Genomic DNA, 13,194 nt, shown 5'->3' with positions numbered 1-13,194 from the left:
TGCATGAGCCCCACACAGCCTCCCTATATATACTGCATGATCCACACACAGCCTCCCCATATACTGCATGAGCCCCATACAGCCTCCCTATATACAGTGGGGCAAAAAAGTATTTAGTCAGTCAGCAATAGTGCAAGTTCCACCACTTAAAAAGATGAGAGGCGTCTGTAATTTACATCATAGGTAGACCTTAACTATGGGAGACAAACTGAGAAAAAAAAATCCAGAAAATCACATTGTCTGTTTTTTTTTCATTTTATTTGCATATTATGGTGGAAAATAAGTATTTGGTCAGAAACAAAATTTCATCTCAATACTTTGTGATATATCCTTTGTTGGCAATGACAGAGGTCAAACGTTTTCTGTAAGTCTTCACAAGGTTGCCACACACTGTTGTTGGTATGTTGGCCCATTCCTCCATGCAGATCTCCTCTAGAGCAGTGATGTTTTTGGATTTTCGCTTGGCAACACGGACTTTCAACTCCCTCCAAAGGTTTTCTATAGGGTTGAGATCTGGAGACTGGCTAGGCCACTCCAGGACCTTGAAATGCTTCTTACGAAGCCACTCCTTCGTTGCCCTGGCGGTGTGCTTTGGATCATTGTCATGTTGAAAGACCCAGCCACGTTTCATCTTCAATGCCCTTGCTGATGGAAGGAGGTTTGCACTCAAAATCTTACGATACATGGCCCCATTCATTCTTTCATGTACCCGGATCAGTCGTCCTGGCCCCTTTGCAGAGAAACAGCCCCAAAGCATGATGTTTCCACCACCATGCTTTACAGTAGGTATGGTGTTTGATGGATGCAACTCAGTATTCTTTTTCCTCCAAACACGACAAGTTGTGTTTCTACCAAACAGTTCCAGTTTGGTTTCATCAGACCATAGGACATTCTCCCAAAACTCCTCTGGATCATCCAAATGCTCTCTAGCAAACTTCAGACGGGCCCGGACATGTACAGGCTTAAGCAGTGGGACACGTCTGGCACTGCAGGATCTGAGTCCATGGTGGCGTAGTGTGTTACTTATGGTAGGCCTTGTTACATTGGTCCCAGCTCTCTGCAGTTCATTCAATAGGTCCCCCCGCGTGGTTCTGGGATTTTTGCTCACCGTTCTTGTGATCATTCTGACCCCACGGGGTGGGATTTTGCGTGGAGCACCAGATCGAGGGAGATTATCAGTGGTCTTGTATGTCTTCCATTTTCTAATTATTGCTCCCACAGTTGATTTCTTCACTCCAAGCTGGTTGGCTATTGCAGATTCAGTCTTCCCAGCCTGGTGCAAGGCTACAATTTTGTTTCTGGTATCCTTTGACAGCTCTTTGGTCTTCACCATAGTGGAGTTTGGAGTCAGACTGTTTGAGGGTGTGCACAGGTGTCTTTTTATACTGATAACAAGTTTAAACAGGTGCCATTACTACAGGTAATGAGGGGAGGAAAGAGGAGACTCTTAAAGAAGAAGTTACAGGTCTGTGAGAGCCAGAAATCTTGATTGCTTGTTTCTGACCAAATACTTATTTTCCACCATAATATGCAAATAAAATGAAAAAAAAACAGACAATGTGATTTTCTGGATTTTTTTTTCTCAGTTTGTCTCCCATAGTTGAGGTCTACCTATGATGTAAATTACAGACGCCTCTCATCTTTTTAAGTGGTGGAACTTGCACTATTGCTGACTGACTAAATACTTTTTTGCCCCACTGTATACTGCATGAGCCCCACACAGCCTCCCTATATATACTGCATGATCCACACACAGCCTCCCCATTTCCACCCAAACATCCCATACACATGAAAAAAGAACATCACATACTCGCCTCGGTACCGTTCGCCGGCGCTCTGCTTCTGGTTCTGTCTCCGGTGTGCTGACACTCTGCAGTACATCGTAGCGCCATAGCTTGCAAACATGAAATATGAAAGTTGAACTGCTTAACTGCATTAGAAATGTGAAAAATTGAGAATGCTTAGCGCATAAATTGGCCAACTCATGTGTACCTGTGGCCACATTAAGGCACTTCTCGTTTTCCAGGACCTAACACTGCCAAACCTCTCTTATACTAAAGTCTTCATGTGTACGGGAACCTGTGAATCCTCTCTTGGACTGAAATCTATATCTTTGTGGCCTTATCGTGGCTTCCAGGTACACATGAATTGGCCAAGTTATGCGCTAAGCTTTCTCAATTTTTCATATTTCTAATGCAGTACAACTTTTATATTTCATGTTTGCAAGCTATGGTGATACAGAGTGCTGCCTTATTTATTTGATTATATATGAGTTGGAGACTCTAGGTAAGCACCTGTTCACACCTAGTCTATGTTTGGATGTGATGGTCAGTTTTTTTGACATTCTTCTCTCCGCAGTACACAGCTGACACGATGAAATGACGTAATCGGGTCAGCTGTTTCGCACGCTGATTGGCAGAGGAAGTGGCCGGAGTCCCCTACTCCACCAATGAAGTCAGCGCAGATAGAGACAGAGAGTGGGCAGGCACGGTGCAGCCTGTGGTCTCTGTTTTCCAGCCCCATGACTTTCTCAGTCTGTGGGCCAAAGTGAGACAGCCAGAGGGCCGGATATGGACCGTGGGCCCCACTTTGCCTAGGTCTGGTCTACACTATATATCCAGCGGCTGTGATATGGCATAAAGTGGATTAAATATGCATACAAAGTTATTTTTTCTTGAATAAATTACACTCCCTAAAGGCCCTTTTACATTTAGCGATGCACCAGCGATCCGACCCGGTCAGGATCGCTGGTGCATCGCTAAATGATCGCTAGTGAGCTTTCACACAGAAAGATCTCACAGCGATGCAGCAGCGACGCAGCGCACGATACTCACCTTTCACACACAGCGATCCTGACGTCCTCCCGCCCGCCTCCACGCGTCGCTCGTCATCACAGCAGGAAGTCTCAGCAGGAAGCGCCCGACGAGAAATGGAGCCGGACATTCTCGCGCGATCAGCGATGGACAGCGGGGGAGCCGGTCGCTGGTAAGTATCACACATAGCGATATCGCTAGCAATATCGCTATAACGTCACAAAACCAGTGACGTTTTAGCGATATTGCTAGCGATATCGCTTAGTGTAAAACCCCCTTTAGAGTAAAAGCTAAATGGTGCCTTAGGCAAGTGCCTATTTTCACCTCTCACCTTGGGTGATGGGAGAGGAAAATTGCGAAAGGCCACAATAATTTTGGACATGTAAAATTTTTGGTCAGGACGTTAATTTCACACAAAGTATAACATATACAGTATATATGACAAGACAAGTCACTTTTTCTGCAATATTGCCAAGCCTGCATAGTCAGTAATTATTTTTGAGTGATAATAGAGATGATTTTACAATTCATCAATTTTCGTAGATGGTTTCCAGAAATTCAGAACATCTATTACCAAGGAAACAAGAGAAAGCAAATTCCCAGCAGCAGCAACTATAAGAGACTTGAATCATTCTTTAATTGTGCTGCTGCACTGATGACAGGACAGCTGCAGAGCCTTGCTCTAGCATCCATGCAGGACTATACAGATCTCATCGTACAACCACAAGTGAGTATGGGCATTACATGTGGCACATTATATTAACACATTCTTCTTATCAGTGACACTTCAGCACTACCAAATGACCACGTAGATTCACATGACCACTTTTAATTGGAATATTAGCACACCTTCAGTAAACCCTGTCTTCTTCATGTGCTGCTCACACCGGTCCGTGAATGATTGCGTGGCATCAGGCTCTCCTTGTGCCTACAGATTTAGAGGTAGGCTGGTTGCCACATGTGAATTTTCTTACCTGGAAAAAATGTGAGTGGCTTATTAGTGACACCACTTGTAAGGTTTAAAACAAAAAGAATTTTGAAGTAAACCTCTCATATTTACATACAATAGACACACACCGTTGTGAAATGGTTGGCCATAGAACCCTGTTCCTGCTTCTTTCCCCTCCCACCTACCTCCCGAACTTGTTATCCACTCTGAAAAACCCGATGATATCCGTATTGCTCAGACAAGAGAGATTGCAGGTTTCACTGCCCATTACGCCGTGTGCCCACAATCAGTAATACTAGCATTCTGGATGGAGCGTATTTTCACTGTGTCGAAAACGCTGCGTTGTACAGTAGAAGCACAGAGGATGGGATTAATAGAAATCTCATGCCCACTGTGCTTCTTTTTTACACTGAATAAAATCCCTGGTGGTGCAGGTTTCCGAGCCGCAGTGTGGCGCCCCTGAGGGTTCAGTCTCCACATAGGTACTGCATATCCTCCTGAGATGTAGTATCCCACTCCTCAGGTAAAATGGGGGCACCTGACCAGACTCCAGCACCTGCACCCAGCACAGACACCTTAGAACAGCAGAGCACCCTCTATGGCCCCTGCTTGGTTCATGAAGGGTGCTGGGAGGTGGGTGGAGCTTAGTTTGCACTAAAGAGGGGAAAACTGACAGGAAGTTAGGAGAGAGTTCCCCAGAGAGGGATGGAGTGAGAGGACGTATATGCAGCAGCCTCCTGTGAGCTGGAGCTGCTGGCAAGGAAAGGAAGAGAAAGATCAGTTCTTCAGAAGGAAAGATAAAAAAGGATGGAACGTGTGGAGAAGAGCTGGGGATTGGAGCTAGAGCAGAGCTCATTCCTAAGCTTATGCGCCAAAGGCCGGGTGCCAGTATCAGAGGCTGTGTGAATGCTAATGGTTCTACAGCAGAAACCGGAGGAATAGAAGTTGTGACCACTTTATTCCCACCTAAGACTCGACGACACAGTAGCAACGTGTGTGAGCCGGGACATGATTGTAAGGAGTCCCTGAAGAAGGCTACAGCTGCCTGTCATGCGAGTGGAGTTCTAAGTAACAGCAAGAAAGAGGAACTTGAGTGTAATTCATAACTGCAAGTACTTCAGATTAGCGCTAGTAAAGAGACGTTCAGAAAAGGCACACAAAAGGGAGTGCTGGAAGGGTGTATTCCATGTGCCTGGGAGTTGGCTGAGCCCCTCACCTGGAGGACATGGCACAGAAGCGGGCACTTGTCTATGCCAGAAACATGAGTAAAGCATTGGAACTGCATTCAGCTGTGTCATTGCCTTCTTCCTGCGTCAACCCCATCAGCACTGCTACATCTCTGTGCCTAAACACTACACCATCTACCTCAACATCTACTACTGCTGCCCTGGGACTACAGCTCTGCCTGTGGAGAGCTATTACACCTCTGCTGCATCCCACCATCTGTCCCAGAGGATCTGCACTGCAGCGCTGGTCCCCTTCTGACCAGATACCACAGGTGGCGTCAAGAACTTATCTACACATAAACTTTATTTCCACCTATTTTACATGGACACCCAGGGTCACGGACCGGTCACTGTCACCGCGACACATCCCTTTAAGACACTGGCCCGGTACCGAGTAAGTACCCCACCTGCCCTGGGGGTGATCCAGCAGCATGTCACTTTCTCTTGCGGGAATTCTCAGTCTTCTTTGTGGAATTTCCCCATAGACTTGCATTAGATGAGGTAAATCCGCACTTAAAAAAAAATCATGCATTGTAACTGCGTTTACGATGTAGCTATGTATTCTAGCTTCCAGTCTATGAGGAAATAGGGGGACAGAATAGGTAAAAGGTGCTTTCATGAATGGATCAGCCATCATTATAACATATTGGGCATTTCAAATAAACTCCATGAGCCGGTCACCAACAAGCATCTGTCCAAGTATAGTTGTCAAGAGCTATTGGGTGCATGGAGGATGTGGGGAGACATGAATAGGAGGGACCAGATTCAGAGGATAATTTAGAAAGGGGAACAGGAAATAGTTAGAATACTTAATTGAGGTGATAGACCTGTATAAAGTTATGTGGTTTTAAAGCAACATTTTGAGGCAAAGCATTAATTTGAAGAAATGCAACTTGAGGGGAAGGAAAGAAAAAAAAAGTTTTGTCGTTAAAACTGAAAAGCCCGGATGTTCCCGTGTGACTAAATTTGTTACTTGATGAACTTTTTCCACGGAAACTAAATAAAAAGTTTAAGAAAAAACATTGACAGGAATATGGGAAACATGAATGTAATTCTAAATTACTATACATGCATGTTGTGACAGTAAGGGGGAAACATTTTACAGATAAGTTGCAAACAAAGAAAGGCAAATAAACATCTTTGTACAAGAAATTTAACTCATTCTGTTCAATCTTTACTTTGCTGTCATCATTTGTACAAACTCTTCATAATTTACTTGGCCATCTCTCTCAATATCTACTTCCCTGATCATTTCATCGATCTCTTCGTCTGTTAACTTTTCTCCCAAATTTGTCATCACGTGACGGAGCTCAGCAGCGCTAATGTAGCCGTTTCCATCCTTGTCAAGCACAAGCAATGCTTCTATGATTTCATCTTCACTATCAGTGTCCTTAATTTTTCTAGCCATCATAGTCAAGAATTCAGGGAAGTCAGATGTTCCATTACCATCAGCATCTACTTCATTAATCATGTCCTGCAGTTCTGCTTCTGTGGGGTTCTGCCCGAGCGACCTCATCACTGTGCCCAACTCCTATGTTGTAATGGTGCCATTGCCATCCTTGTCAAATAGTGAGAAGGCTTCTTTGAACTCTGCGATCTGCTCTTCTGTCAGTTGGTCAGCTATTTCCAATGGATATAATTAGTGTGCAGCTCCAGCAGCAGCTCAGCAGTCACAACCTCACCGGCTCGACACAGACTAAGTATTAATATGATTCTGTGGGGTAGTGCATTCCAGAAAACTGGTGCAGTGTGAGAGATGTCTTGGAGATGGAACTGGGAGGTTTGAATTGTTGAGGATGTTAGTCTTAGGTCAGTGCAGAACAGGAAGCATGGGTAGGGTCATAGACAGAGTGTTAGGCGTCGGGTTCCTGCCACTGCACAGCAGGAATCCAGAGCCTTGCACCCAGCGGTCTCCCATTCTTCTTTGGCCGCAGTGGAGCCTGCTCAGCAGATTTGTCGGTCCTGGCGCTCTGCCCAGGCCAACTCCGTGGGTTTGCTAGCTGCTGTCACCTCTGGCACAGCTATGACAATGCATGCTGCTCAGCAGCGAGATTCTCCAGGGACTAAGTTCTCATGTCGGGCCACTGAGCATGCCCGTAGAGTGATCTCCCATTGGAGATCGAGGGTCACGTGCTCAGGTCCTGCTTGTGTTCGGATTGGCCCATCCGAGAAGCCAGGAAGGTCCCGGACGCCCGTAGCTATAAAAGGTTCGCATGGCCGCTCGCCCATGCGCTAGTATAGACTGAAATAGTTTGGAGTGTATGATGATGGATGCATGTATCTGGTGACTGACTCATTATGAAACCCCTTCCCTCTAATAATACGAAAGTGGTTAGGGTTTAGAGTCCGAGTCAGGGCCTGTCAGTGGCTAGTCTATAGGCCACAGTGCATACCAGCCATCTGCACACTAGCGTCCGATGGTGTCGCCCACTGCAGGGCACTATCGAACAGCGGCAAGTGACAGTCACGCCGGTGCAACGCCTTGCGCAACCTGTGCGCTTACCTGGCCCAACCCAGGGCGATTGGTGGCGTCCACCTGAGTGGCACTGTGCACACTTGCACACGTGATTTAACCCTTGCTGGCATCGCAGTCGCGGTGCCGTGCGCTAGCGGTCTAGAGGGACTTCAGTCCTGCGGTCTAAGGGCTGAGTTCTGTGACTATACGCTAGCGCTCATAGCGCCATATAGCGTCCGTCATTACCGAGCAGCAGTTAGCACCTCTGCACGGTGGGCCCCGGGCTGCGAACGCACCTAGAATGCCATCTTTATTATTTGGTGCGTTCTGCCAGCCCGTAACATTATACTAGCGCCAGGGTCTAGCTAGTAATGGCGGATGAACAGCGACTGCTGCAGTACATCCGGCAGCTGCAGGGCAGGTTGGCGGCTCTCGAGCGTTCAGCCTCAGCTGCGGATGTTACTGCGGTCGCTGTTCAGGCAGCCACAGAGGCTGTCTCTCGTGTGACCACAGCCATCCCTGCCCCGACTTTGTCCCGCCTCCTGCTGCCCGAGAAGTTCTCGGGTGATAGTGCTTCTTGTAGGGGTTTCGTAAGCCAGTGCTCTATACAGCTGGAGCTGCTGGCCGCACGATTCCCCTTGAGCGGGCTAAAGTGGGATTTATTATTTCCCTCTTGTTGGGCAGGGCTTTGGAGTGGGCCACACCGCTGTGGGAGCGTGATGATCATGTGGTGCAGAGTGTCTCGCGGTTCTTGGCCACTCTGAAGCAGGTCTTCCTGGGACCACGAGTCACCCATGACACCGCGCTCCGGCTGCTGACATTATCACAGGGCTCGTCCATGGTCAGCCACTTTGCCATCCAGTTCCGGACGCTGGCCTCAGAGTTAGAGTGGCCAGATAAGGTCCTCATTCCGGCATTCTGGAGAGGTTTGGCTGGCCATGTGAAGGACGCTCTGGCCACCAGGGAGATTCCCGCTACACTGGAGGAGCTTATCACTGTCTCCACCCATATTGATCTTCGCTTCGCCGAGCGAAGGTTGGAGCGGGCCCAGTGTAGGCAGAGGTTTAGGTTGGCACCTAGCTTTGCTAAACCTCTGGAATCTTCCGATTGGGCGTCCGAGCGTCTGGAGGCTTCCCGTGAGGGATCCAGGCCCCGGTCCGCTCGAGCTCCTGTGAGCTGTCATGTTTGCCGGCAGTCCGGTCACCTTGCCAACCGGTGCCCACAGCAGCTGGGAGAACGCTCGCGCCTAGTGGCCGTAGGAGGCGGCGCACTAGAATCAGCGGCGTTTTCCTCCAAGCTGTCCTTTAAGGGGACACTTGAGGTTGATTCTTCCACTCTGGCGGTGGAGGTTTGCGTGGATTCCGGGGCAGAGGGCAATTTTATGTCATCACCCTTCGCTCAACGGCACGCTATACCCCTGGTTATGATGTCTACACCAGTCACCGTCAGAGTGGTGAACTGCGCCACTCTACCCTCACAGATAACCCACCAGACCGCCCCCTTGTTACTCTCAGTGGTCCCATCTCATCAGGAGACGATATCCCTCCTCGTCATGCCCAAGGGTATTGACCAGGTACTTCTAGGGGTCCCCTGGTTGCGGTACCACTCCCCCCATATAGAGTGGTCCTCAGGGAGGATTATTGGGTGGAGTAAATCATGTGATGGTAGATGTCTGAGGGAGTATGTTCAGGTTGCCTCCACCGAGGTTCCCGCAGATCTCTCCTCGCTCCCCAAACACTATCGACAGTATGCGGACGTGTTCTCCAAAAAGGCGGCGGAGACCCTTCCACCGCATCGCCCCTATGACTGTCCAATTGACCTCTTGCCTGGTGCTGAGCCTCCCCGGGGTCGAGTCTATCCTCTATCACTCCCGGAGACAGAGGCCATGTCTCAATACATCAGGGAGAATCTGGCAAGATGATTCATTAGGAAGTCAGTGTCACCAGCGGGGGCGGGATTCTTCTTCATCCAGAAGAGGAGTGGGGAACTACGTCATTGCATTGATTACAGGGGTCTTAATGCCATCACTGTTAAGAATAAGTATCCTCTGCCCCTGATATCAGAGCTGTTTGATAGGCTATGGGGAGCGAGGGTGTTTTCCTAACTTGATCTGCGGAGGGGCTTACAACCTGATTCACATCCGTGATGGGGACGAATGGAAGACGGCATTTAACACCAGGGATGGGCACTATGAATACCTAGTGATGCCCTTCGGCCTCTGTAATGCCCCGGACATCTTCCAAGACTTTGTGAACGATATCTTCCGGGATATGCTTACCACCTCGGTTGTAGTGTATCTGGATGATATTCTCATCTATGCTCCAAATATTGACTCCCACCAGAGAGATGTTTGCAAAGTTTTCGATCGCCTGCAGGCAAACTCCCTCTATGCCAAGTTGGAGAAGTGTGTGAGCAGAAGTCCTTGCCTTTCCTGGTCTATATCATCTCCGCCCGGGGATTGGCCATGGATCCTGCCAAGCTACAGGCGGTGATGGATTGGCAGGAACCTCATTCTCTCAAAGCGGTGCAGCGCTTTATGGGGTTCATATATTACTATCGCCAATTCATCCCCCACTTCTCGACTTTGGTAGCACCCTTGGTAGCCCTCACCAAGAAGGGTGCAAACCCCAAGTTGTGGTCGGAACCGGTCTCCAAGGCCATCTCCTCCATTAAGTCCCATTTCGCTAGTGCTCCCATTCTACATCTCCCCGATGTAGATAAACCCTTCATTCTGGAAGTGGATGCCTCTTCCATCGGTGCTGGAGCGGTCCTGTTTCAGAAGGACACGCAAGATCGGAAGCACCCATGCTTCTTTTTCTCCAAGACCTTCACACCGGCAGAGAGAAATTATGCCATCGGGGACAGGGAGTTGCTAGCGATGAAGTTGGCCTTCTCGGAGTGGAGACACCTCCTGGAGGGAGCGCACCACCCTTTCCAGGTGTTCACCGACCACAAAAACTTGGTGTATTTACAAACAGCCCAGCGGCTAAATTCTCGCCAGGCCAGATGGTCTTTGTTCTTTTCCCGGTTCCACTTCATCCTCCATTTTCTTTCCGGGGAGAAGAACGTCCGGGCCGATGCTCTCTCCCGCTCCGTGGTGTCATCAGAGGAAGAAGAGGAGGAGCCTCGGCTGATTGTCCCATCCGAGAGCCTGAGGACTGTGGCTCCGGTTGCCCTTGAGTCAGTACCTCCGGGCAAGACATTTGTCCCTGCCCGTCTGCGACCGGAGGTCCTCTCTTGGGCTCATTCGTCCAGGGTGGGTGGACATTTCGGGACAAAACGGACCTCTGAGCTTCTGGTGAGGATGTACTGGTGGCCGCATATGGCCCGTGACATCAGGGACTATATTCAGGCGTGCGTCTCTTGCGCCCAGAATAGGTCCTCTCGGCAGCGGCCCGCTGGGCTTCTTTTTCCTCTGCCGGTGGAGGACAGGCCCTGGGAGATGGTCGGTATGGATTTTGTGGTGGGGCTACCCAAGTCCAGTGGCAGCACGGTCATTTGGGTTGTCACCGACCATTTCTCTAAGATGGTGCACCTGGTACCTCTCTCTCGGTTACCTTCTGCGCGGGGCCTGGCAGTGTTGTTCATTAAGCACGTTTTCCACCTGCATGGCATGCCGGACAAGATTGTCAGTGACTGGGGTCCTCAGTTTGCGTCCCGGTTTTGGAGAGAGCTTTGTTCCCTGCTCAGCATTAAGCTGAATCTCTCCTCGGCCTATCATCCCGAGATGAACGGGTTGGTAGAGAGAGCCAACCAGACCCTGATCACATATCTTCGACATTTTGTCTCGGCCAGGCAGGACAACTGGGCATTCTTGCTGCCGTGGGCAGAGTTCGCTTTGAACAATGCTGTGGCCGACTCCACCGGTCAGACCCCATTCCTCCTAAATTACGGCCAGCATCCGCATGTCCCTGTGCCCATGCCTGTGTCATCCACCGACTCCAGGGTGGCAGACTGGGCGGTGGAGGAACGCGACATTTGGGATCGCACCCAGGATGCTATCCGGGCATCCGACTTTTGCCCCTGGCGACTTGGTGTGGCTCTCCGCCCAAAACATCAGGCTGCGGGTAGTGTCCGGTAAGTTCGCACCGCGCTACATTGGCCCCTTCAAGGTCCTCGAGCAGATCAGCTCTGTGGTCTACCGTCTGACCCTTCCACCACACTTGGCTATCTCTGATACATTCCACGTGTCCCTCCTTAAGCCTGTTCACTTGTCCCGGTTCTCCGAGTCATCTGCCTGGACATCAGACTTGTCTTCGGACGAGTTTGAGGTCAATGCCATCGTGGGATGCAAGGTGATGCGGGGCAAAAAGTTTTATTTGGTGGATTGGAAGGGTCATGGTCCAGAGGCTCGGACCTGGGAGCCAGTGGAGAATGTTATGATTGAGTCACCGTTGGAGGCAAAAACAGAAATGCTAGCTAAGTTCAGAAAACCAGAGAAGTTGGCAGCTACCGGATTGCAGACCCCTGAACCTATCAACACAACTAGCAGTAGCCGTGGGGGGTTCCTACGATGCCCTAGACCCCTCGATCACAGCCGGAGAATTAAATAGGCCTAAAGAAAGAAAGGGGAAATCTAAACTGCCCCAGTGCAGACCCCAAAGCAATAGGCAGCCCCCAACATATAATGACGGTGAAGCAAGATGAAAATACTAACACAGACAGAAAGATAGACTGAGGCCCAAGCTAACTAGACAGAAAAGGACAGGAAGGCTGCTGTCTGCAATCCGTGAAAAACCCTATGAAAATAAGAGCCAACAGACTGACAGTGAAAAAGGCCCTGAAGACGCTAGGCTTCAAAAAAGCTATGTCAGTACTCAGGAATATTCTGAAGACAGAGCTAAAGGCAAAAGGAGATTCAGCTCACCCCAGCAGGGAATACAGAAAAGCAAGGAAAACAAAAAACAAAACAAAAATGCTAACAGGCAAAACAGAAAACTTAGCTTTAGAGGAGCAGGAATCAGACTGGTGTCCTAGAAGTCCACAGAGAAATCACCCGCAGGGCAGAAGGGCGTCGGCAGCCTTATTTCCAGTCCGTGACTCCACTCAGCCAGTCATCCTCATTAGGCTCAGGTGCCTGATAATCAGGCTGATTACCTTCCTTTACCAGAATAGGGAGTTCACCAGACCTCAGTGACGAAGGGGAAAATGAACTCACAACAGGAGAACATCCACGCTCCGCTCCTCATTGTGGCGTTTGAGCGTAGCGAGGCTCAGAGGGGAGGGGGCCCTGGGGGGGGTAATGTTAGGCGTCGGGTTCCTGTCACTGCACAGCAGGAATCCAGAGCCTTGCACCCAGCGGTCTCCCATTCTTCGGCCGCAGTGGAGCCTGCTCAGCAGATTCGTCGGTCCCGGCGCTCTGCCCAGGCCAACTCCGTGGGTTTGCTAGCTGCTGCCACCTCTGGCACAGCTATGACAATGCATGCTGCTCAGCAGCGAGATTCTCCAGGGACTAAGTCCTCATGTCGGGCCACTGAGCATGCCCGTGGAGTGATCTCCCATTGGAGATTGAGGGTCACGTGCTCAGGTCCTGCCCGTGTTCGGATTGGCCCATCCGAGAAGCCAGGAAGGTCCCGGACGCCCGTGGCTATAAAAGGTTTGCATGGCCGCTCGCCCGTGCGCTAGTATAGACTGAAATTGTTTGGAGTGTATGATGATGGATGCATGTATCTGGTGACTGACTCATTATGAAACCCCTTCCCTCTGATAATACAAATGTGGTTAGGGTTTAGAGTCCGAGTCAGTGCCTGT

The 13,194-nt window shown here is 49.6% G+C and overlaps 2 protein-coding genes across 2 annotated transcripts in view; one reads left to right on the top strand and one right to left on the bottom strand.

Annotated features, from left to right (window-relative positions):
• Positions 1–13,194, top strand: part of DNAH7 (dynein axonemal heavy chain 7) — a 529,416-nt gene that overhangs the window by 117,898 nt on the left and 398,324 nt on the right. The window contains exon 10 of the mRNA XM_073546702.1: positions 3,357–3,540. Coding sequence (XP_073402803.1) covers positions 3,357–3,540 — 184 coding nt within the window. The remainder of the gene's footprint in view (positions 1–3,356; positions 3,541–13,194) is intronic.
• On the bottom strand, positions 6,003–6,617 carry LOC141049822 (calmodulin-like). The gene has a single exon (XM_073546634.1). The coding sequence runs from the start codon at positions 6,502–6,504 to the stop codon at positions 6,163–6,165; it is 342 nt and encodes a 113-aa protein (XP_073402735.1). The 5' UTR covers positions 6,505–6,617; the 3' UTR covers positions 6,003–6,162.

The sequence above is a fragment of the Dendrobates tinctorius genome, unplaced genomic scaffold, assembly GCF_039654945.1.
Source record: "Dendrobates tinctorius isolate UK_male_01 unplaced genomic scaffold, ASM3965494v1 ptg000150l, whole genome shotgun sequence".
In the NCBI taxonomy this organism is placed as follows: domain Eukaryota; kingdom Metazoa; phylum Chordata; class Amphibia; order Anura; family Dendrobatidae; genus Dendrobates; species Dendrobates tinctorius.
This window is presented reverse-complemented; position numbering and strand designations above follow the sequence as displayed.

What these genes read in the sequence shown, in the direction of transcription:
- LOC141049822 (XM_073546634.1), bottom strand. Translation starts at nt 6,504, where the DNA reads ATGAGGTCGCTCGGGCAGAACCCCACAGAAGCAGAACTGCAGGACATG.